The sequence below is a fragment of the Muntiacus reevesi genome, chromosome 14, assembly GCF_963930625.1.
Source record: "Muntiacus reevesi chromosome 14, mMunRee1.1, whole genome shotgun sequence".
Lineage (NCBI taxonomy): Eukaryota > Metazoa > Chordata > Mammalia > Artiodactyla > Cervidae > Muntiacus > Muntiacus reevesi.
Window position 1 is genome coordinate 63,273,260 of NC_089262.1, and position 25,821 is coordinate 63,299,080.

The following is a 25,821-nucleotide window of genomic DNA, read 5'->3' on the forward strand; positions in this document are numbered from 1 at the left end:
GAATTCAATATCTTATTTCCCCAAACAGGCAGAAGATCATTTGGGCATCTCTAGTCCAAAAATGCCTCCAGGAATGTGATGGAGATAGGATGAGCCAAATATCAAAACATCTGCTGAGTCAGGCCAGTAACTGGGACATGAACTCCGTACCCTTAATCCTGACCCCGAAGAAGGGTACAGTTTCTATGGCAAATAAGAAAGGGAGAAAAAAAGTACTCAGCACCCAGAGTTAACGCTCCTTCTTTTCTCTCCATCCCACCTTTCCCATGTCAGTATCTATACAAATCACTCCAGTGTGAAGTTCAGGCTAACACTCCTAAAAAGTGGCCCAAACAAGTCAAAGTCCTTACTCTGAAATCTATCTTGGATAAAGGAAGAAGATGGGAAAGAATAAAAATTCCCTCTTTACCTTTTTGTTCTTTTCTAAGTTACTGTCAAAACTTTTAAATTTATATTATAGTCTACTTGCTGATATTTCTCTATTCACATACATATATACCTTTTTGTTCTTTTCTAAGTTACTGTCAAAACTTTTAAATTTATATTATAGTCTACTTGCTGATATTTCTCTATTCACATACATATACTTTCTACCTAACACTGACTGACCCATTTTTACACACTTTTTCATCATGTTTTTCTTTATGGGTATGTCTCATCCCAAGGGCTTCCCTGGTGGCTCAGCTGTAGAGAATCTGCCTACCAATGCAGGTGATGTGGGTTTGATCCTAGGGTTAGGAAGATTCCCTGGAGAAGGAAATGGTAGCCCACTCCAGTATCCTTGCCTGGGAAATCCCATGGACAGAGGAGCCTCCTGGGGGCTACAATCTACAGTGTTGCAAAGAACCAGACACAACTTAGTAACTAAACAACTTCCCATCCCATTCTTTTGTTTCTAATTTTCTGCAACCTGTTGGGCTGCAAGCTCAAAATAAGTGTCTTATGGACCTAACTTCAAGTATTCAATAAACAGCAAATGAAACTGGGAATGAGAAAGAACTTCAAACAGGTATCTGTAGTCCACTTGGTCTAGTGCTTGGGGTGGAGATAGGCCACTGGTCCACAAATCCTCTTTCTTCCTTCACTGCCTACTGGACCATCTCAGAAAGTTGTTGATTTCCTGTGCTCAAGGCACAGTTCTGCCTGGCCCCACATAAAGTCACCTTACAGTCCCTGCCCTCTCATTATTTCTAGGTTTTTCACCAGCACAAAAAGGGAAAGGATAAGAGCTAACCACTGGAGGGGGAAAGGAGGACGTTTGGACATGCAGAGCAGGGAATACGAGGACTTCATTTATTCTTTCAGTGATTGCCTCAAACCAGTAATTACCATAATATGGTCATTCTTAGACATGTTTTGTGGGAGGTATATGTGTGTCTGTGTGTGTATCTGGGAGATATATATATATATATAATATAGGGGTAGGTGTGTGTATGTGTGAAAGAGACACTGCAGTCCCTCACCATTTCCTCCTAATTGAATCCAATGGGCATAAAGGGAGAGGAACAATGGGAAACAAGAAGATACAGGGGAATGAAATGGCCTTTCTGTGGCAGATTAATTTTCTAGGGAGTTGCTTTAGCCCCCATAAAAGTCAGCACTTCTGTCACCCTTTAACCAATATTTCATTCACATTGTTCCATGTGTCAAGCTCATTAAATTTCAAAGCTATGGCAAAGGAAGGATATATATTCAAAACCAGCTGAAAGCAGAAGCAAAATGTCTAAAAAATAGTACAGAGTTGTATTAAGATTCAAAGAACTTACAGAACTGCCTGCAGTGGGAAAACATAAAACTTTGCACCTACTCTGTATGATTTACCTGAGGCATTTCCAAGCCCAGATCCTGTGAGTCTGATCCCAAACTTCTTTTTTTTCTCGTTTGTAAATTCCTTTCCAGCTTTACTTATATTTCAAGACCAAAGATGATTATCACAATAAACAGCAGGTTTCCCAGGATGCCTTCAATTCAACTCCTTGGATCACTTGTTTTTTTCTCTTAATAATTCGGTGCGAATCTGTCAAACACCACAAAGTAACTTCACTGAAAACGCCACTAAAAAACAAGTTGACCTTTCAAAAAAGACATTAACAAAGAACACTTTAAAGAAATCAGCAATGCAATTTTAATATTAAGAATGTGGCTATTTTTAGTACCAACTACACTGAAATTCAACATTCGTCCCTTTGTTTCTGTAACAGGATTGGTCAATAACCAATTGGCACCGTTAAAATAGAAAAAACAAATGTTAACAAAATTAACATAGGCCCATTTTTCCTGTGATCTAAAAATGCATTTTACTTAGTGTTAAAATAAAACCCCCATTCACTTTATGCTTTATATGAGAAAACATAATGTATCAACAACTCCATCTATTGTATAATCAATACTAAGTGAATCTACATTTTATATCCCTCATAAATCTACTAGAACAATGAATACATAATCCAGAATTTAACATATCATCTACATTAAATAGGGGTTTCCCATGTGGCTCAGTGGTGAAGAATCTGCCTGCCACAGGAGACACAGGTTCAATCCCTGGGTGGGGAAGATCCCCTGGAGTAGGAAATGGCAACCACACCAGTATTCTTGCCTGGAAAAATCCCATGGATGGGGGAGCCTGGTGGGCTATAGTCCATGGGGTCACAGTTAGACATAAAAGAGTATGCAGGAACACACACTACATTAAATAAAATCACATTCATAAAGGCATATGCAAATTATTCTTTGAGTTATAAGTGAAAGCTGTCCTTGACGTAAGAATTATTCAAGTTTTGAATATGTGTATGTTGAGAGGGGAAACAGGAATAAGTATTACTTTGCAGAGTGGTTTCAAGGGTTAAACTAAATGACTTCAAATCACTTGGCAAAGGGTCTTGAATGTGGTAGAACCTGATAGGTTAGTTCCCTCTTCCCTCCTCTGTGAAGGCTTTAATCAAGAACTAAACAGCTACACCTAATTCATCATCTCTTCCTGGATAAGTGGTGCTCAAAGTGTGATCCCAGAACCAGTAGCATCAGTATCCATCCACCTGGAAATTTGTTAGAAGTGCAATTCTTGGGCTATAGCCCAGATGCACTAAGGCAGAAACTGTGAGGATAGAGCCCAGGAAAGTGTTTCAACAAGCCCTCAGGATGACTCTGCTCCTCCCTAAAATGTGAGAACCTCTGTTTTAAACTGAATTCCTTGCTCTCATTCAGTCTAGATGCAGTATCATTTCTTTGATGCAGAGTGCCAATTTAAGTTATGCTGCCCCCTGAAGTTAATACATTTTCTGGCCTAGAGCTTTACAGTGGTAAATATCAACTTCAGAGACCTCTTACTAAACAAATAAGTGACAGGCAACGACTCAGTAACTGTTCTACTCAGTTGCACTGGTATTTAAATTGACTACCATCTGCATTTCCGATATCTTTGTTGGACTCTTCTCTCTAGTTGGCTGTTATTCCCAGTTCTGGTCTAGGAAATACCTTCAAGTGCTCAATCTGGGCCTAGAAACAGCATTAACTATGCATCTCAATCCAGTGCTACAGTTTAAATGGACTGATGCCGGATCGCGCCAAAGGCCAGTTCTGGCCCAAATGCCCTTTATGTGGCTTCATGCCTTGAACCTATTGCTGATACGCAGTCTCAGTCCTAACTCTTCCCCTGACTCCTGTGTGAAACAAGGTCAGCTGTCTTTTCCAGATGTATTACTCAGATCCCCCTCCCCCCCAAAACACAAAGCATTCAAGTGATGCATTCAACAAGGTGGACTAGTTTGTGTGTGTGTGTGTGTGTGTGTTAGTTGCTCAGTCGTGTCCAACTCTTTTGTGACCCCATGAACTATAGTCCGCCAGTCTCCTCTGTCCATGGAATTCTCCAGGCAAGAATACTGGAGTGGGTTGCCATCCCCTTCTCCAGGGAATCTTCCTGATCCAGGGATCAAACCTAGGTCTCCTGCATTGCAGGCAAATTCTTTACCATCTAATCCTGGTCTATAATCTATAAGCTGGGTCTGGGAGGAAAGTTTGATACTCTTCTAAAACCTCAAAGTTACCCTTTCTAGCAACAGGGTTGAAGGCTCACGAAGATGTTCAGTTCTCATCAAGACAGATTAACTGGCATCTACGATAAACACTATGTACCAACAGTGTGGTCTGGCATTTACTACAGACACCATGTACCAAGAGCGTGGAAACACTGGACGAAAAAAGGCTAAGTTCCAGTCACAGCTCTCACTTGAAAACTCTACAACACTGGGTAGATCAATCTTTCTAAACTTCATTTTCCTCATCTCTAGAAAGTAAGTAATATTATTCCTGGCTACCAAATTTTCTAAGCCATAAAAATTCCTTTTTTAAAACCATCTGAGCCACCATTTGTTGGGCTCTTTTACCATCTGAGCCACCAGAGAAGCTATAAAACTTCCACACAGATACAAATATTCGTTTAAAATGTTATTTTAAACACATGAAAAAAGAACAAACTTGTCAATGCAGTTAGCAAAAAGAGCACTGGTTTGGGAGACAAGAGGCTTGGATTCCAGTTTCGATTCCATAATTAAATAGGAGGGTGACCAAGATGGCAGAGTAGAAGGAACCTAAATTCACCATCTCTCAGAAGCACACCAAAATCACAACAATCTGCAGAACAAACACTGTTGAAAAAGACTGAAATCTAGCAGAAAAATCCTCAACAGATAAAGACATAAAGAGAGAAAGCCACAATGAGATCAGTACAAGGAGCAGACTTGCAATATAATCAAATTCCATATCCCTGAGGTTGGCAAACCACAGACTGGAGAATGGTTACATTACAGAGATCCCCCCACAGGAGTGAGAGTTCTAAGCACCACATCAGGGACCCCAGCCTTGGGATCTGGCAGCAGGTAGAGGAGCCACTAGAGCATTTAGCTTTGAAAGCCAGCAGAGTTTAACTGTAGAAGCTTCCCAGGGAAATAGAGAATTCATTCTTAAAGGAAAAATTGCTGTTATTGTTGTTCAGTCGCTCAGCCACGTCCAACTCGTTGCCACCCCATGGACTGTAGCATGCCAGGTTTCCCTGTCCATCACCAACTCCTGGAGCTTGCTCAAACTCATGTTCATTGAGTCAGTGATGCCATTCAACCATCTCATCCTCTGTTGTCCTCTTCTCCTCTGGCCTTCCGTCTTCCCCAGCATCAGGGTCTTTTCCAATGAGTCAGTTCTTCGCATCAGGTGGCCAAAGTACTGGAGCTTCAGCATCAGTCCTTCCAAGGAGTATTCAGGATTGACTTCCTTTAGGATTGACTGGTTTGTCCTCCTTGCAGTCCAAGGGACTTCTCAAGAGTCTATTCCAACACCACAGTTGAAAAACATCAACACCACAGTTCAAAAATACCAATTCAAAGAACTGGTGCTCAGCTTTCTTTATGGTCCAACTTTCACATCCATACATGACTTCTGGAAAAACCATAGCTTTGACTAGACAGACCTTTGTCAGCAAAGTAATGTCTCAGCTTTTTAATATGCTGTATAGGTTTGTAATAGTTTTTCTTCCAAGGAGCAAGTGTCTTTTTATTTCACGGCTGCAGTCACCATCTGCAGTGATTCTGGAGCCCAAGAAAAGATAATCTGTCCATTGTTTTCCCATCTATTCGACATGAAGTGATGAGAGCATATGCCACGATCTTAGTTTTTTTAATGTTGAGTTTTAAGCCAGCTTTTTCACTCTCCTCTTTCACCTTCATCAAGAGGCTCTTTAGTTCCTCTTTACTTCCTGCCATAAGAGTGGTATCATCTGCATATCTGAGGTTGTTGATATTTCTCCTGGTAATCTAGTAGTAGAAAACTACTAGAGCTCATCCATGAATTTGGTAAAGTTGCTGGATACAAAATTAATATACAGAAATCTGTTCCATTTCTGAATACTAACAAAGAAATATCAGAAAGAGAAATTAAGGAAATAATCCCATTTACAATCATGCCAAAAAGAATTAAATACCTAGGAATAAGCCTACATAAGGAAACAAAACACCAGTACTCCAAAAACTATAAAATGTTAATGAAAGAAACTGAAGATGACACAGATGAAAAAAACATATATACCATGCTCTTGGACTGGAAAAATCAATATTATTTAAATTACCATACTATCAAAGGCAATCTACAGAATTCAAAGAAATCCCTATCAAATTCACAGAACTGGAACAACAAAAAAATTTTTTTTAATCTGTATGGAAACACAAAAGACCCTGAGTAGCCAAAATAATCTTGAGAAAGATGAATGGAGCTGGAGGAATCATACTCTTCAGACTCTTCTACTTTAAAGTCACAGAAATCAGAACAGGATGGCACTGACACAAAAACAGACACACAGATCAATGGAACACGATAGAAGGCCCAGAAATAAACCCACACACTTATGGTCAGTTCCTCTATGACAAAGGAGGCAAGGACATACAGTGAAGAAAAGACAGTCTCCAAACGGTGCTGTGAGAACTGTACACTTCATGTAAAAGAATGAAATTAGAACATTCTCTAACACCACATACAAAATAAAACTCAAAATGGATTAAAGACCTAAATGTTAAGACCAGATATTATAAACTCCCTAGAGGAAAACATAGGCAGAACACTCTGACACAAATCACAGTGATTTGGGGCGGGGGGGGGGGACTCATCTCCTAGAGTAATGGAAATAAAAGCAGAATCTGCCTGTCGATGAAGGAGCTGCGGAAGAGCCTCTGGTTCAATACTTGGGTTGGGAAGATCCCCTGGAAAAGGAAATGGCAACCCACTCCAGTATTCCTGTCTGGGAAATCTCATGGACAGAAAGGAGCCTGGCAGGCTATAGTCCATGAGGTCACAAAGACTCGAACACGACTAGACGACTGAGGGCACACACAACTAAACTTAAGAGCTTTTGCCCAGCAAAGGAAACCATAGACAAAACAGACAACAGAGGAGCTGGGAGAGAGCATTTGGAAACAATGCTATCAACAAAGGATTCATTTCCAAAATACAAAAACAGCTCATACAGCTTACTATCAAAAAACAAACCCAATCAAAAAATAGGCATAAGATCTAAATGGACATTTCTCCAAAGAAAACATACGGCTAGCCAAGATGCAAATGAAAGATGCTCAATGTTGCTAATTATTAAAGAAATGCATATCAAAACTACAATTAAGTATCACTTCATGCCAGTCAGAATGATCACCATTAAAAAAATCTACAAACAATAAATACCAGCGAGGGTATGGAGAAAAAGGAACTCTCATATATTGCTGGTGGGAATGTAAACTGGTGTAACCATTATGGTGACTGGCATGGAGGTTCCTTAAAAAACTAAGAACAGAGTAATCATATGATCCTACAATCCCATTCTTGGGCACATATCTGGAGAAAACTCTAATTTGAAATATACATGCACCACAACATTCACTGCATGACTATTTACAGTAGTCAAGACATGAAGGCAACCTAAATGCCCACTGACAAGAGGAATGGATAAAGAAGATGTGGTATACAATGGAATATTACTCAGCCATAAAAAAGAAAGAAATGATGACATCTGCAGCAACATCAACAGATTTAGAGATTATCATATTAAGTGAAGTATGCCAGATAGAGAAAGAAAAACTCTATGATATAGCTTATTTCTGGAATCTAAAAAAATTACACAAATGAGCTTATTTACAAAACAGAAATGAACTCACAGACACAGAAAACAAGTTTTTGGTCACCAGAGGGAGGTGGAGGAGATGAATTGGTAGTCTGTGATTAACATATACACTATTACATGTTAAGTAGATAACTAACAAGGACCTACTAAAGAGCACAGGGAACCATGCTCAGCATTCACCATTAACCTATAAGGGGAGAGAACCTGAAAAGGAATACATGTATGTGTGTGTGTGTACATACATACACATGTGTGTATAACTGAATCTCTTTGCTGTACACTTGAAACTAATACAGTACTATACATTAACTATATCTGAATTTTAAACAACCTAAACAGCCTTATGAATCAGAATAAAGTTGCTATTTCTTATCTCCCAGACTGAGGAATTACAATTATTCTCTCTTAATTATGTAATAGAGATGTTATGAGAATTAAATGATATATTAAGATGTAGTAATGAAATACATCTGAAAGGTGATTATCATCAATAGGTATATTTTGCCAATGCATTATTTTCTCCCACAGCTAGTCCAGCTCAGAAACTCAATATCTGTGACAGCTGTTAGCAACAAGGCTGTATATTTTAAAGACACCAGTTTCCCCCCCCCCCAAAAAAAAAGACACCAGTTCCCAAAGACAGGGTATCCACTATGCAGAGAATGGAGCTCGTTCTCCCGGGATAAAGGTCTTTAGTTGCTTCTCCTAGTCTCTTAGGCGGCAGCAAACAGGGTGAGACGTGGGTGTTTCTACCCCAAGCAGTAGAACCTTTACAATGACAACAAACTCACCCAATCTCTAAAACTGATGACTCAAGCTCACAATACCAACTATTCTCATCCCCAACATTTTGCACCCATTTCACAGAAATGCTTGGTACTGTTCCAAACATTTATTATGGAACAACCAAGAAGAGACAAACTCCCCACCCAAAACTGCAAGAGAAAAAAAAGAATAAGGGCTTCTACAGCAGTTACCATTAAACAGAATCTTCCATAATGACACACTGCTCCAAAACTATCTCCTATCCCAAGGAGTCATATACAAAAGGCACATTAGATAGCCAAGCAACACTGAGGAGGAAGGTGTAGTAACATGCTTCTGGGGGAAGCCTTCACACTTCTGTGGGCTCAAGAATACCCATATTTTACTCAAAGTTTTTGATATGTAAAAAGTTCATGATCATTTCCAAATGTTTGACCTGGGGAGTATTTGTTCTTAAGAATTTTAAACAGTTACTCAACAGAAGTGTTGTGAGGTTAGGAAAATATCATGTTAAAGCTATTATACTGCCTTTATGCAGAATCTCTTGGAAACTTTAAGATGCTAGGTTCTAATGTGCATTATAAATCACCAATAGGTGAACAGAGCAGATCTCATTTCTCAAACTTATTTGATCATAAAATCCTCCACCCTGCCCTCAAGCTGACCTCAAGGACTGGTGGTTACGCCAGAAAGAAACAAAAACCCAACAGTGACAGCTAGGGGAAAGGCTAAATTAATTCCTCTAGTTATTACTTCCTCATTCACAGCTCTAGCTTACTAGTCCCCAGTACAGTTTCATGACTCTTTCAAGAGAGAGGACTGTGGTCCATCAGAAATAATATTTACCAACAGATTTTCTGTACTTGGGCTCATTCAAGACTATTCAACAAGAGTTCCTAGGTGCAGGAAGATACTTCAGTAACAGAGAACTACTTCTCTAAAGCATCATCCTAAAAAATGATGCTGTGAAAGTGCTGCACTCAATGTGTTAGCAAATTTGGAAAACTCAGCAATGGCCACAGGACTGGAAAAGGTCAGTTTTCATTCCAATCCCAAAGAAAAGCAATGCCAAAGAATGTTCAATTACCACACCATTCCACTCATCTCACATGCTAGCAAAGTAATGCTCAAAATTCTCCAAATGAGGCTTTCGACAATACGTGAACCGAGAACTTCCAGATATTCAAGCTGGATTTAGAAAATGCAGAGGAACCAGAGATCAAATTGCGAACATCCACTGGGTCATCCAAAAAGCAAGAAAGTTCCAGAGAAACATCTACTTCTATTTTATTGACTACACCAAAGCCTTTGACTGTGTGGATCAAAAAAAAAAAAAAAACTGTGGAAAATTCTTAAAGAGATGGGACTACCAGACCACCTGACCTGCCTCCTGAGAAATCTGCATGCAGGTGAAGAAGCAACAGTTAGAACCTGACATGAACAATGGACTGGTTCCAGATTGGGAAAGAAGTACGTACATCAAGGCTATATTGTCACTCTGCTTATTTAACTTCTATGCAGAATACGTCATGCGAAATACTGGGCTGGATGAAGCACAAGCTGGAATCAAGATTGCCGGGAGAAATATCAATAACCTCAGATATGCAGATGACCACCCTTATGGCAGAAAGTGAAGAGGAAGTGAAGATCTCTTGATGAAAGTGAAAGAGAGAAAAAACTGGCTTAAAACTCAACATTCAAAACACTAAGATCATGGCATCTGGTCCCATCACTTCATGGCAAACAGATGGGGAAACAATGGAAACAGTGACAGACTTTATTTTCTTGGGCTCCAAAATCACTGCAGATGGTGACTGCAGCCATGAAGTTAAAAGACGCTTACTCCTTGGAAGGAAAGTTATGACCAACATAGACAGCATATTAAAAAGCAGAGACATTACTTTGCCAACAAAGGTTCATCTAGTCAAAGCTATGGTTTTTTTTCAGTAATCACGTATGGATGTGAGTTGGACCAAAAAGAAAGCTGAGCACCAAAGAATTGATGCTTCTGAACTGTGGTGTTGGAGAAGACTCTTAAGAGTCTCTTGAACTGCAAGGAGATCCAATCAGTTAATCCTAAAAGAAATGAGTCCTGAAAATTCATTGGAAGGACTGACGCTGAAGCTGAAGCTCCCAATATTTTGGCCACCTGGTACAAAGAACTGACTCATTGGAAAAGACTCTGATGCTGGGAAAGATTGAAGGCAGGAGGAGAAGGGGATGACAGAGGATGAGATGGTTGGATGACATCACCGACTCAGTGGACATGAGTTTGAGCAAGCTCTGGGAGTTGGTGATGGACAGGGAAGTCTGGCATGCTGCAGTTCATGGGGTCGCAAAGAGTCTGACACGACTGGGCAACTGAGCGACTTCTCTAAAGCAATGAGATGGGCCAAATGATTTATTTATAAGCAGCAACAGTACCTCTTGAAGACAGTCACAGCCTCAATCACTTTCATAGCCCTCCCCACCAGATCCTACCCTAAGTTTTTCTGGTTCTCCGTTCGCATATACGTTGAGGCTTACTATGCACATTAGGCAAAGTAAAAGGTCAAGCAGGACGATAGGAAAGGTCAAAGGACTTCGTGTAAAGATTCATCCTCCAGACTGCTCACACCAAACCATAAGAGCTGACTAGTGTGACCCAGGCAGCTCACACATATCCAAGAGCTCCTCAATTGTGCCCCTTCCAAATCTGAGGGTTCCAGCTAATTCCTAAGAGTTCGTATATTTTAAAAAAAGTTGACATCAAGAAAAATATTGTTTAGTCACTAAGTCACATCCGGCTCTTTGCAACCCCATGGACAGTAGCCCACCAGGCTCCTCTGTCCACAGGATTTCCCAGGCAAGAATAATGGAAAGGGTTGCCATCTCCTTCTCCAGGCAAGAGAAATAAAAATTGCTTTCTAAATGAAAATACCTATGAATAGGCTGATACTGTATATGATGGTTAGGGTCCCTAGAGGGCCCCTTCTATATGGCACCATCTTAGGCCATGGCTTTTTTTTTTTATTATCTTGAAGAAACTAGTTCCTCACAATGGTAAGCAGCATGTCTGAATCATCAGAGTAGATGTTAAAAATTTTTGACACGCCCTTCCAGGATGGTTAACAGCCAAATAATGGAAAATAACAAGTGTTGGTGAGGATATGGAAAAATCAGAAATGTTGTGCACTGCTGATGGGAATGTAAAACAGTACAGCTGAGAGACAGTTTAGTAATTCCTCAAAAAGTTAAACACAGAATTACTATCTGATCTGGAAATTCCACATCTGAATACATACCCAAAGAAATCGAAAGCAAGAACTCAAAACAGATACATGTACACCCATATAGTCACAGCGGCACTGTTCACAAGAGCCAAAAGGAAGAAAAACCCCAGTGGTCATTAACAGATAAAAAGATGAATGAAATGTGGTATGTGCACACACTGGAGCATTATTCAGTCTTAAAAGGAATGCAATTCTGATACATGCTACAACATGGATGAACTTTGCAAACAGTATGCTAAGTGAAATAAATCACACACACAAGACAAATATTATACAGTTCCACTCATATGAAGTACCAGAACAGGCAAATTCATGGAGACAGAAAGAAGAGAGGTTACCAGAGGCTGGGAGAGTTATTATTTACTGGGTAAAGAATTTTTGTTTGGGGTGATGAAAATATTCTAGATATTTCAGAACAGTGGTGATGGTTACACAAAATTGTCAATGCACTTAATGCCACTGAATTATACACAATATAGTTTAAATGGTAAAATTAATGTATTTTACCACAAGGCAAAATTTTATGATTATTATTATTCTGACTTGGCACACACAGCTTACTTGATCTTTGTTCCCTGACCAGGGATTGAACCTGTGCTTCCTGCAGTGGAAGCAGAGTCCTAAGGACTGGACTGCCAGGGAATTCCCCACTGGGAAAATTTTTTAAACGTTTGTGGTTAAGAAAGGCCATCACATTTATACTGTTATATAATTTATATATCATGGTTTATTTTGATGGTTCCTAAATGCTGCTAGTTTATGTTCATCATTTCTTCATGTGGCAGAGTTCTTGGGTTCTCTCTTTGTAGGTGGTAACCAACCTGACCCCTAATTTAAATCATTTCCCCTGCGATTTAATCCCTAAGATTAACAAAAGGGAAGGGGGAGAGGGAGGAAGGAAAGACCGCCACACATTCCATCCAAACTGCCATACTTCAAATGCCCCACTCAACAATTCTTTTCCTTTTGAAAACTACTTAGCAAGAGTTGAACAAAACAGACCTGCAGAGGCTTACTAAATCAAGCTGCTTTACCAGTCACCAAACCATTGAGGATGCAGAGGCTGACTATGCAGGGATTCATTATAGAAAACGTGGGGGCTGTGTTCTCCCTTCATCACGTCATGTGAATCCTGTGAACCAGTCACTCCTTTCTACCTGTCTGCAGCAGCTCTCTAAGTCCAACATTTGGGAAACAAGCAAGTAAATTTCAAACTAGATGGTTATCCTAAATAGATGTTAATCCAGTCGGGATGTGATCCTCCTGTCATAACACCTTGTGAACTCCTCATCCCTGGGTCAGCCCAATAGTCTCCTTTTATCCTCACATTCAGAATTCTAAAAATAAGGAGGTAAATCGGGTTGGTCACAACACTTTAATTAAGTAAAACAGTTAAAACCATGTTTTCCTGAGAATCCGGAGGAGCTAAGAAAATATACTAAATCTCAAAAGTGATCTCTCCTTGGAATGCTGTCTTAGAGAAAGACACAAGCCCTCTCAGAGAATTCTATTCCTTTCCAAAACCTTTCTTGTTGTTCAGTTGCTAAGTCATGTCTGACTCTTTGCAATCCCATGAACGGCAGCACATCAGGCTTCCCTGTCCTTCCCTATCTCCCAGAGTTTGCTCAGACTCATGGCCATTGAGTCAGTGATGCCATCCAACCATCTCATCCTGTCACTCCCCAAACTCTGGTTCAACGTTAACCAGAGACATCACATAAGAGCTTATTTAAACCACTTTTATAACCAATAAGACTATTAAGGCAGGTTTCTTTCAGTGTGAGTCAAATGGGAAGAGGTTTTATTTCTGAAAACCATCAACTATAAAATACTAGGGTCTTTCTGCAGTCTTAACACCTGCCAATTAAGTTGTTTGGACCACAAGAATAAAACGTGGGATGGTTTTAGACAGATCCAAAGAATGCATTTCTAACCACAGCCACCCTTGACAACTCGTGACAAATACTCAGTTTCTATTTGGTGTTACTGTTCACAGATTACAAAGCACACTACTATACCTGTCACTTAATACAACTTGGTGAAGTAATTAGGGTTAGTATTAGCATTATTAGCACCCTCACCCTCTGTCCAACCACTGGACTTTAATTTGAAAAATTCACCAAGGATGAGAGTTGTCCAAGGTCATTCAGTAAATGGATGCCTCTGTGCAAAGCTATCAGACTGTCTCTACTGTCAATGTCTCAAAAGTCATCTCCAAAGGACTCCCAAATCTATGTCTTCATCCTAAACACACCAGTGAACCATCCCTACTATACCATCCCAGGTATTTTCCTGGATCACTTACAGCCCATGACCTCAGACACAACACGCCACCTCCCCACTCAAACGTTTATTCTGTCAATTGTACCACCATTATCAGACATTCAGGCGTGTAACACTGATCTCAGCCTTGACTCTCTTCTTCCTCCTCCCCACTTGCTGTGTTTTAAATGATGTCAGGCTCTTTATTAAAAATACACCGACAATTTAACCTTATACAGAGGATGCATGTACCTGTCTGACTCTGCCTTTCCCACTTTCTCAACCCCTGCTTGGAACCTTATCATTTTCTATTTACTGTCCCAATAATTGCCGTACAGATCTCTTTGCTTCCCACCCTTCCCTCTCTCCACTTCTTATGCTCCATTATCAAATTATTCTCCCTAAACTACCACATCATACTAGCACTGTGCTCGTAAGTTTTCAGCAACTAACATTATATCCTTGATAATATTCAAAATACTCAGACACAAGGAAACTATATTTCAATACCCCAACTTCCATCCTTCTCTGATAAATATAACATTAGTATCAGGTTAATCTTACAATCTCCCCCAAGTCCTCACTTACAATCCCACTTCACTAAGGATCTCCAGCAGTGAAACTCTGGCTTTTCACGTCGTTGCTTATAATGTTTTTACTTTCTCCTCCCAAACGCTTACCTTTTCTATCAGAAATTGTAAAATCTTTAAGAATGACTATTGTATCTCATGTCTATTACTGCAGTGTCAAGAGCAATGCTTTGCCCACCACAAGCATCCAGACAAGAGCTCCATCTAGGTCATTCTAGATAAGGAGTCAGAGGTGTGTCATTCTTCATACAGAAAGAAGACGTTACAAAGAAGTCATTCAATATGTCACACGAGTGTATGCTCCTCGGTTCTTTGTCTCGTCACAACAAAAATTTGGAGTGACGGACATTAAAGCCCCCTGGCGGGTCACAGCTCTCGGAGGACAGACTGTGTTATAGCTCTTAAATAAACCAGTGTTACACCTCAGTGTTACAGCTCTATTTATTTACATAATAGCAGGAAAATCCATCTTTGAGGCGTGAGGGCATGTTGATCCAAAGATGAGAAGATTGCCCCATTGCGCGGGAGAGAGAGGGAGCATAAAGAGGGAAGAGGGCTTTGGCTCCTCTTTTTATATGTTTCTCTGTCCCTGGGCCTGTCCTATGTCAATTGGGCCAGCCAGGAGTGTTGTTTGTTTTACCTGAGGTTCTCACTCAGGTCCTCGGACCTTCCTTTGTTCTATTTTCGCGGGCTTTCCCTTCCAGGTCTTTTAGCCACCGCCATTTTGGACCCTTTTACCCTATTCTAACTACCTAACAAATATATATTTATTAAGCATTTCATGCGCTCCAAAGTACCTTGTACAAGCTTCTACAAGCTTGTTAATTTGAGTCTTGAACCACTCCTGAAATTTTTTTTTAAATTTCCAGGAAGAGTACTGTTCAAATTTCAGTCAATTTAAACTATATTAAATAATTTTTGTCTAGGGAGGAGAGGATAGAGAAAAGAGTAGGATGAAAACTTATTTAAACCAACTGAATCCAGACACTAGACTAATACATGTTGCACTATTCTCTCTTCTTTGCTTTCTCTCTCTCTCACACACACATTTTTAACTAAGACAAATATTTTATTCAGGTTCAACACTGGAGTTTTAAAGAATCATTTCACTTTCTGAGCTGTTCTGCAAAAATCTACAAAACATAAAAAGGAACAATACCATTACAGGTAGCAGCACAAAACCAGCAGTGCCGGTGAGAGAATACCTGAGCCATCTGGCAGTGTTTCAGGGAGACCTCCACTCGGGCTGACCCTGCCGCAGTGTCATCAGAGATCTGCGCCCTTCCTCAAAATCTATTGTCTCCTCACTCCTTGCTCAGAGTATTCATGCTTTTCAAAATTAGCATGAATGTAAATATACTGGAGGCAATTTTTAAATTCCCTTCAAATTCCTTCCTAGTGTGAAATGGGCTATTATATGCCACTGGCTCAGGACTATAAAGGTACAGAGGTTATGGCCCAAGGGCTACAGAGGTTGTGAATACAGTTTTGCAGTCTTTCTCTCTACTTTGAGAAACAGTGGCTGCCTCCTTGGCTCCACTACTCCTAAAAGGGCTTCCCTGGTAGCTCAGCAGTGAGGAATCTACTTGCCAAGCAAGAGATGTGGGTTCAATCCCTCGGAAGATTCCCTGGAGAAGGAAATGGGAATCCATTCCAGTATTCTTGCCTGGGAAATCCCTTGGACACAGGAGCCTGGCAGGCTACAGTTCATGGAGTTGCAAAAGAGTCCAACACAACTGAGTGACTAAATAATCACAACAAAATGAGAAGCAAACTCTAGATTCAAGATACAAAATTCTGCTTTAAAACTGAGTATTTGGGATTTTGTTCCACATTCTCACCTGTCTTATCTGTAAATACAAGAACCCCCCAGGGATATTGTGATTCATGGTAATATGGAAAGAATCTAGCCCTGACACAAAACAGACACTCAATAAATGGTGGCTGGTTTTTGTTTTCTGATTCCTTCCTTAGTATAAGATGTTCTCGGATGTGGCTGCTACTGAATGTGGCTACACCTAAATTCAACATGGAATCCTAGACTGTCTGAATTCCAAACTTAATTATCAAAACCCAACTGCCTGAAACTAGGGTGAATAGAGGATATGCAGGCAACACAGGTCATTTAACACCCTCACTCCAGCTTTATGAGGGTGAAATGTTCATTATGCTGGTTTAATCAGCAAAACAATCTTTGGATTCACAAAGTAGTTCATAAAGTTGCAAAGCAGTCATCTCTGTACACAATAAAGAACTAGAGAAAAAATTACAAGGAAAAGGGCTTCTTTTGAGAGATTATTACTCTTATTCTTCAAAAAATCACATACAATTTACCTCTTTTTATAGTCATTTATACTGGCTTCACCAAAAAGTCTGAGTAACTCGAGGAAATAGATTTATACAAAACTTATCTTTGTACTTAAAAGACCTTACACAGTTTCTGAAGAATACACACACATACACATGCAGTTTAATCTACACTATACTTGTCTCAACAAGGCTCACAATAAATCAAAACAAAGGAGGTAGACTACCCCAACTGCTGAGAAAACATAGCTTTGAATAGAATCAGCAGCTAACAGAAGAGAAATACAAACAGTAACCAGAACCTGGTCCCATTCTTCCATTAGACACTCATAATTCTTACATCCCTCCAAGGAAAGTATAGAATAAAATTCATTTACAGTAACTTAACAGTTTTTAACTTGGGAGTTTGGGAAACCAGCAAGTTATTGTGCTAAGGTATAAAACAAGGTAACAAGAGCTTAGTAAGTTCACTCTACTAAGAATATGTACAATTTAAAACAAGAGACAAAAACTGAAGCTGTTTCTTTCTTTGTTCATTTTTGTTTGGCTGTGTGGCTCGTAGGTTCTTAGTTCCCCAACCAGGGACTGAACCTGGATGTTGACAGTGAAAGTACTGAGACCTAACCATTGGACTACTGGGGAATTCCCCAAAAACTGAAAATTTAAAGCAAAGTTCTCAAACTGCATTGCAGCCATAAATCAGTGCCTACCTATGGATTTTGTTCAGCCAACACAGTAGTGTTTATAAAAACTTAAATTTTAACTGTCAGAACTTAAATTGGAAATTTCATATAAAATTTCTGTATCCTGTTATCAAATCTCACTCTCTTGAGGGGGAGAAAACAGACCTGACAACACTGGGTACATACTCCCAGCAAGATCACTGGAACTGGTGTTGAGAGCCATCACTTGACAATGGCCTGTGCTTCCTAGCTTGTTCCAGTCACCATCCAGTCCTATTTTACAGGTGGAAAATCTTCAAGATTCTCAAAACAACATGCATGCATGCTAAGCTGCTTCAGTCATGTCCAACTATAAGGGACCCCATGGACTGTAGCCTGCCAGACTCTGCTGTCCATGGGGATACTCCAGCCAAGAATACTAGAGTGGGATGCCATGTCCTCCTCCAGGGGATCTTTCTGGCCCACGGATCGAACCCACATCTCTAATGTCTCCTGCATTGACAGGCAGGTTCCTTACCACTAGGTGCCACCTGGGAAACCCCTCAAAACCACAGCTGGCAAAAAGCCTGTTTGCTGAGTATAGCTAACTCCAGGACTTTCATTCTTAACCATTTCACAACTCTACGTCCAGGTGAAAGGTAATGTGAAAACAGGTATTTAAAAGAACTATACAGGAATGTCTATAGCATCTTTATTCACAATAACCTAAAATCTGAAAGCAGCCAAAATATCCATCAACTGGTAAATGGATAGACTGTGGTATATCCATGTGATAACAAGTACTCAGTTGATACTTGAAACAACATGAATAAATCTCAAAAGCATTAAGCAAAAGCAGTCAGACTCATAAGACAACAGACTCTATGACTGTACTTATATGAAATTACAAAAAAGAAAAAACTGTAGTGACAGCAAGTAAATAGTAATTGCGGCCGGACTGAAGAGGGGCATAAGAGAACTTTCTGTGGTGATGGAAATATTCCACATCATGACTGTAGAGGAGGATAAATAACTACACACATTTGTCAAAACCAAAAACAGTGAATTTATAAAACCTGTACCTCAATAAAGCTAGTTCTAAAGAGAGGCATTCAAAAAATACTATAAAACTAGAGAGAAGAGTACTACTATCTCTACCTGGGAAAGTTTGGGAAAATTTCAGGAAAGGTGAAATTTAAATTAGATCTCATCACAGAACAAGTTTAAGGCACATAAGAAGTAAAAAACACAAAATATAAGTAGTAATATTCTGCACTGTAGCCTATGAGAAGAGACATCTCTGAATACAAAGGAAAAAATGCTTCAAAAAAGGAAATTCACGGAAATGAATAATTAGTACCTAGGTAAGTATCAAAGGCAAGTTGATCACACAAGATTTCCCAAGAGGGAATCAACTCAGACATTTATTGCTGTTCATATGCAAAATTAACAGTACTGTGAAAGAACTTTTGTTTTCTTTTCAAACAAAGCAAAAAGAAAAGGAAGACGCTAGCAAACAAAAAGAAACCTAAAGAGAGTAAAGGGAGGGAGGGAGGCAAGGAGATGAAGTGAAGGGACGGGACACCACGTCAGAATCAAAGGTGCCTGAGGCCCACAGGTGAGAAAACAGAAAAAGGCAGGCACGTCAGACCTTGATGAGGGGCTAAAAGGAAAACTAAAAACTAGGGGAAGAGACCAACCAACGTCAGAGCGGAAGAGAAAAGAGAACTCAGGACCGACAGTGCAAAGCAGACCCAGAAGAACTAGAGGACAAGGGAAAGCAGAAAAGTTCTCTCTCCCTGAATCTCACCAAGTAGCCCCTTCCTCCTCGATCTCTGCCTCTGCCTCAGCTGAAGTCTTCTCACACCCAACCCCACTCCATACATCTTGTACACCCTTCAGACGTCACTGATTTCTTTCACTAGTCTTCAAATCCCAGTTTAAATGCCATCTTGTCTGGGAAGCTTTTCCAGCTTTTCCAGACAGAATCCACATTGTTCTAAATACCATAATGTTGAGCTGTAGTATCTGTCTCCTCTACTAGTCTATGGGCAACTCCAGCAGAGGATTCAGTAGTGAGGATGAAAACCTTTACTAAAGAGCAGTCTAAAAAACTATAAAGTCCATCTAGTCTTCTACAATGATCCCCAGGTGGCTCAGGGGCAAAGAGTCTGCCTGCCAAGCAGGAGATGCAGGTATGGTCCCTGGGTCGGGACGATCCCCTGGGGAAGAAAACGGCAGCCCACTCCAGTAGTCTCGCCTGGAGAATTCCATGGACAGAGGAGCCTGGCAGGCTGCAGTCCACGGGGTCACAAAGAGTAGAACACGACTTTGTGGTTAAACTAATAAGTCTTCCACAACAAGTCTTAAAGCAGGATGCTTGAAGCTTTTCTGTTTAAAGGGTACAATGAGGGAATCCCCTGGTGTTCCAGGAGTCAGGACTTGGTGCTTTCACTGCCAGTGGCCCCGGTACAATCTGTGGTCAGGGAACTAAGATCCTACAAGCCACACAATACAGCCAAAAAAAAAAAAAAAAGGAATACAGTGTATCTTTCAAACAAGAGTGTATCTACCTTATCGCCAGTGTCTCCCTATATGGTCAAAGAGCATTTTTAAGTTTTGTTTTCATTTCTCAGTGAATGGCACATATAAAACAGAAGGAAAATTGTACCAGAAATGGCGTAGAGCAGTCTAAGTAGAAAATTTATCTACAAAATAAACAGGGGAGCTTCAATTTGCCAAAACAAAACATTATTTGGAAGAAAGCGATAAGTGTGTCCACAAGGAATGTGAAGGAAACTGAAGGAGGACAAAAAATCAGCAAGCTCATGATGCTCTCACAAGAAACTTGTCAACATCAACAATACCCAAAGATAAGTAAGTGAAAACAAGACTTTGTAACAAAACATGTAAATATGTCAAAAGCACAGAATGACAGGATGATCAGAGTTGCTGGAAATTAGTGAGGAGATGAGTAGTTCAGAAAGCTGCTGGGGGTGAAGACTTTCAACATAGATTTTCGAAGAAATGTCACAAACTGCTGAAAAGGCTTACAAGGCTTAGCTAGCAATGGAATGAGTTGGTATTGCATTCACAAAGTACCAGTTCGTGTGCGCTAAGTCACTTCAGTTCTCTCTGGCTCTTTGTTACCCTATGAACTATAGTCCACCAGGCTCCTTTGTCTATGGCATTCTCTAGGCAAGACTACTGGAGTGAACTTCCATGCCCTCCTCCAAGGGATCTTCCCAACCAGGGATCAAACCCTTGTCTCTTGTGTCTCCTGCATTGGCAGGCAGGTTCCTTACCACTGTGCCATCTGGGAAACCCACTGCAGTCACCTCCATCAAACTCTCTCCACATCTAACGCAACTCATTGGGATAAAACAGACTTATTAGCAAGAATGATTTTACATATTTCTCCCTAAAGGGACCCTTGCTATATAGATGGATAATTATCCCAAACATCTAAGAAGTAAGAAATTTTGCCCACATTTGCCAAACATCCAGAGACCAAGTATGCCAAGAGCTAATGACAAATTCATTCGCAAGACAAAGAACAAGGGTTTTGGTTGCTGCTTTTCTGGAAGGAATATTTGAGTCTAACTAATGGAATGTACCTAACAACAACAAAAAAAAACCCAGGGATTTTTAAGAAATCGTTGAAATAGCTTTTCTTACAAAAAAGGGTCAATTTTAACCTGTAGACTTTTTGTGTGATGAGCAGATAGGGACTAACTACTCCCTTCCAACTAAGAAAAACCCAAGGTCTCTACTAATAGTAGACTGACTTCACTGCCTTCTAGATAAGCAGTTTTTAGCAATCTACTCATTTATTTAAGCAATTCAAAAACACTAAAAGGTGTCAGGCACTGGGGATACAGAAGAGGAAGACTCTGACCTCAAACTGCTCAGTGTTAAGTAGATAGAGAAATACTGTACAGAAAGTCCTAATAAAAGAGAAACTCAGAGGCAATCACTAAGAGAAAGAAAACTGAATACAGATTTGCTAGGCAGTTTCAAGCAAGCCCAAAGTAATGGCATATTCAAAGTACAAGAGTTTGAGAATAATTCACAATTTCCCAATAACCCTCTGTGAAACAGAAAAAATCACTAACCCCTACCATTAAACAAATTAATAAACTGAATCACTCATAGTCACCCCGGCAAACATAGGTTAACCAGAACTAGAAACAAGATCAAAGGTCACAGGATGCTTTTTGGTTTTAAGAGGTCAATATATTATCTTTCCTAAATTTTCATGCTCACCTTGAAATCCAGTTTGAATCAACAAGACTGGTGAAATACTACATAAAAACAAAACGGAAAGCTACACATGAAAAAAGTACTTGCCTGTGTAACATTTTTAGTTATGGCATCTCCACTTCAGTGGGCACTTAACACTACCTGATATTTTCCAAGGAAGGGGAGAGGCGGCAACGGACATTTTGGGAATTGGTTTGAAAAAGCACCCTATCCTATTTAGGTAATTCTACAAAGAGCTGAGGCAAAAACATAAACAATGTGGCTCCCAAATTACATGTATGATATATATAAGATCTATGTGTGTTATCTATTTACTCGACCAACTTCTCTCCAAACAGTTAACACACTAAGGTTCTTAGATACATTTTAAAGTCAAATTTTTTTCAATCAGAACGCATCTCTGAAATAAATAAGACTTGATGTTCCAACATTTGCTTTAAACAGTTTTTCAGGAAGACATCTATTCGCAAATAAAAATGTAGAATAAAACGTAGACATGTGGTCTTACTCTAAAAATTCAAGGCATGAGATACATACATTCTGCAAGTGCTCAAAATTACCCAAAGTTCATGTTTATATATGCTGCAATAACTTAACACCCAAGTACTTAAAACCCAGAGACTGATGTCTTGGAACATGGGTTGACAAACAAACCACAGCCTTCAAATACAGTCTGTTCTTATAAATAAAATTTTATTGGATTATAGCCCCAAGCATACTGTCTATTGCTGTTTTCATACTACAATCTGCAGACCTGAGTAGGTGTGACAGACACTACATGTCCCACAAAGCATAAATATTTACTACTCCATCCTATACAGAAAATCTGCATGGGTTACCCTATCTTAGAATCAATGATCTGACAAATTTATGTCCGGTCTAAGAGTTCATCTACCCTGAAAGTTGAACTACTGAATACGGTAAAAGAGGATTTGTCCCCCAAACATCCAAGTACAAACCCACACGGAAAAAAACCTCTGCTGAATCACTGAAAGTCATGTAGTTGTCAATCTACACTAAAAATTAAACTTTAAAAGCAAACGGTGAAAAAAATAAAAGCAAACAGTGAATTTAGTTCACAATCTTGTAAAACTTTGCTACAATAATAGAATCAACATGAAAACTCACTGTACTTTCACTGTCACTTGTATTTAGCTCTCCACCACCAGGAGACATACTAATTATTCCTTTATTACTTATATTTGCATCCAAGAGCCTACACACATTAAACTAGTAAATCAAGACATAGTTTTTGTAAAAGTCTGTTTCCCCCTGTCAGGACAGAGAATGGGACGGTAAGTGGAAGTAGTCTCTTCTTTTAGATATATTTAGCCTCTTCTATGCTTATTAGTCTAAAAATTCCCAAGATGCTTTATTAATCACATAAAAGAGTTACATCCAAACAAGTCTTGTTGAATCTATTGCCACTTTTAGAATAAGACAAAAAAGGGGCGCAAATACTTTCATTTGCCATAAAAATTATATTTAAGAACTCGAAGTCTATCAAATAATCAGGATTTATATTTTTATATATCATCCTTAACAGAACCGTGAGTCAATCATATCAAATACAGAAATCGATAAATCATTTATTTACCAATTATTTTTCTCCAGTTAACAAAATAGGAGATAACTGCAAATTCCTAAATACATACAGTCAACTCTTGAATAGCCCCTCACGATATACCTAAGGCATGTTCCTGACCGTTTAGGTGCTTAACCAAAGATGCATCAACAGCCTGGTACCCTTGAGAATACCAAGAGAGTCACAGGTTGTAAGGTGATGTTAACATAGAACTAAATTAAGCATCTAATACGGCCGACGTGATGCCAAATTAACTATAAAACAAATAAAGTAAAATAAGTGATTTTTTAATTACTCATACCATTTCCTCTTTCATCTTTGGTGCTTCTCCTAGCTATTTTGGATTACAAGAAAATGGGAAAAAAAATATTTAAAAGTACAACCAAGTGACAATCAGTTTACCATAAACCACAAGATTTACACATAAGTCTCATTTTTTGCTTTTTTAAAAGTCAGTCAGATCTTGATCCTATTTCTCACCTGCAGGGTATTCGCAAGACAAGAGTCCTAAAGAACCTTCAAACCTAAATAATTCTCTCAAGACTCGGTTTTTTCATGAAAGTATATTTAAGGTCTATCAATTTATGTAAGTAGAAGAGGCAAGTTACTACCAGGACCAGGGCAAGCACGAAGGGCCTGATCTTTAGAAGGTATCCTAACGAAAAAAATGGAGACCCCGCCCAGCCCTTAACTTTCTCGGCTTTTCTAGTCCTGGTATCCTCCGGGCAAAATCCAAAAAAACAGAACTTCCTCCTCACTGCCTCCTTCTATCCCGGGCCTGGTGCACAAATTCAGACCGCTAGTTATTCAAGTACCTTCTTAAGGCAGTCTTAAGGCTCAAGCTCGCTCAGAAACAGCAAAAAGATTTGCCATCTTGGGTTAACGGAGGGCAATTACAGGGTTTGGCGGCCGGGTTCGTCAGGAAGCTTAAAGCCGAGAAAGAGGGAGAACCCAGAAACTGAGTTCCATCTACTCCCAGGAACCATCCCCAAGGGGCGGCTAGACTGCCCTCGGTACTTCCCTGCCTCCTCTGCTCGGGTGGGGAGAGCGGTGGGTCGGGGTCAGGCTCCCCTGAGCTACTTCATCGTCCCATCGGACTCGCCTTCGGACACCCGAAACGCCCCCGGCCCGGCTCCCTTGCCCTTTGCCCTGTCTCCTCCCCTCTCAGTGACCCACCGCCACCGGTCCCCTCCCATCTAACATGGCCGCTCCAGCTGGCCCACCCCCGACACAGCCTAACAAATTGGAGGGGGGGGGGGTTGTCCCATCACACCGCCTCCCCCAAGCCCATTGGCGCGTCAGCCTCCGTCTGCCCGCTCCATTGGATGGCAGCGTCTGCCACTCTGCGCCGAAAGCTCCGCCTCCAAGCCGCTTCAAGCTGCTTTGAGAAGACATATAAACAAATCCCGGGAGGGAGGCCCCTCTCAGCAGTCACTGGGGCGGGGACGGGAAGGGGGAGCGGCTACCCCCGAGACACCCCTATATGGACCCCCCCCAACCGCAGCCCGCGCCTCCTCATCTCCTGCCAGCCCGGTTCCAACCTTCGTGGCCCCGGCCCTTCCTCACACGCCCCTCTCTCTCCTCCTCCCCCGCCAGCCTCGCCTCCCCTCCCTTCCCCGGCCCCTCCCACCCGCTCGCTTCTCTGACAGGCCGGTTGCCGGCAGCCACGGCCCCAGGCTCCGAGGCAGCGGTAAAGGGCCAGGCGGCCTGGCAGGGTGGACGCTCGGCACTGCCCACCCCTGGCCTAGCCTGCCGCCCGCCCGCAGGTCCCTCTCCCGCTGCCCCGCGCTTTTATATAACCGTCCCGGGCCGGGGGTGGGGGAGGGGAGCCGGAGTCCCCGTGACCGGCAGGCGGCAGCCCGCAACCCGCGCGCCCCCAGACTCGGTCCTGGTCCCGGCCCCCGCCCCGTGCCGACCCGGCCCGGAGCCTCGGCGCCGCCGCCTCCTAGGCCAGCGGCCCTCCTCCGCCCCCCGCCCGGCTCACCCCCTAGCCCAGGCGCCTGCGGGCCCCGGGCGGAGGGTAGCGGGCCTCACCTGCGGGTGTGGGGGCGGCTCAGGCGCTGGGTCTGGTTCCACTGCAGGGGCCGCGGCCCCTCTCCATGCTGCCTCGGGTTTGTTTTGTTTATGTCCTTCCTGACGGGTTCCCGGAAATCGCGTGACTCGCCCCCCTCACGTGGGCCGCGGCGAGGAGGAGGAGAGAGGCGGGGGCCCGCCGGCCTCGGACCAATCGCGAAGCGCCCTGCAGCTCGGCCAATCAGGAGCTCGGGCCGGCAGAGTACCCCTATCACATGACGCGGGAGGGGCGGGTTGCCGGGAAAAACCAGGAAGAGGGGGCGGAGCGGGGACTAAGCCTGTCGCTGCAGCGTGGGCGTGGGCCGTCTCTAATAGCTAGGTGCATTCGCGTTTGTCAGGGATGTTCGTTTTCAAATACTTTCACGTCCGGCATTATATCTAATATTACAAC

General features: G+C 41.3%; 1 protein-coding gene across 2 annotated transcripts in view; it reads right to left on the minus strand.

Moving 5' to 3' along the window:
• CREBRF (CREB3 regulatory factor) overlaps positions 1-25,497 on the minus strand; it is a 59,511-nt gene extending 34,014 nt beyond the window's left edge. The window contains exons 1-2 of one of the 2 annotated variants that reach the window (XM_065905281.1): positions 25,392-25,497; positions 1,822-2,017 (exon numbers count right to left, since the gene is read on the minus strand). In XM_065905281.1, the coding sequence (XP_065761353.1) occupies positions 1,822-1,830 (9 nt within the window). In that variant the 5' untranslated portion in view covers positions 1,831-2,017; positions 25,392-25,497. Of the gene's footprint in view, positions 1-1,821; positions 2,018-23,837; positions 24,440-25,391 lie in introns of those variants that run through there. The other variant, XM_065905282.1, reaches the window with a different exon arrangement.
• Between the last annotated feature and the right edge of the window lie 324 nt (positions 25,498-25,821).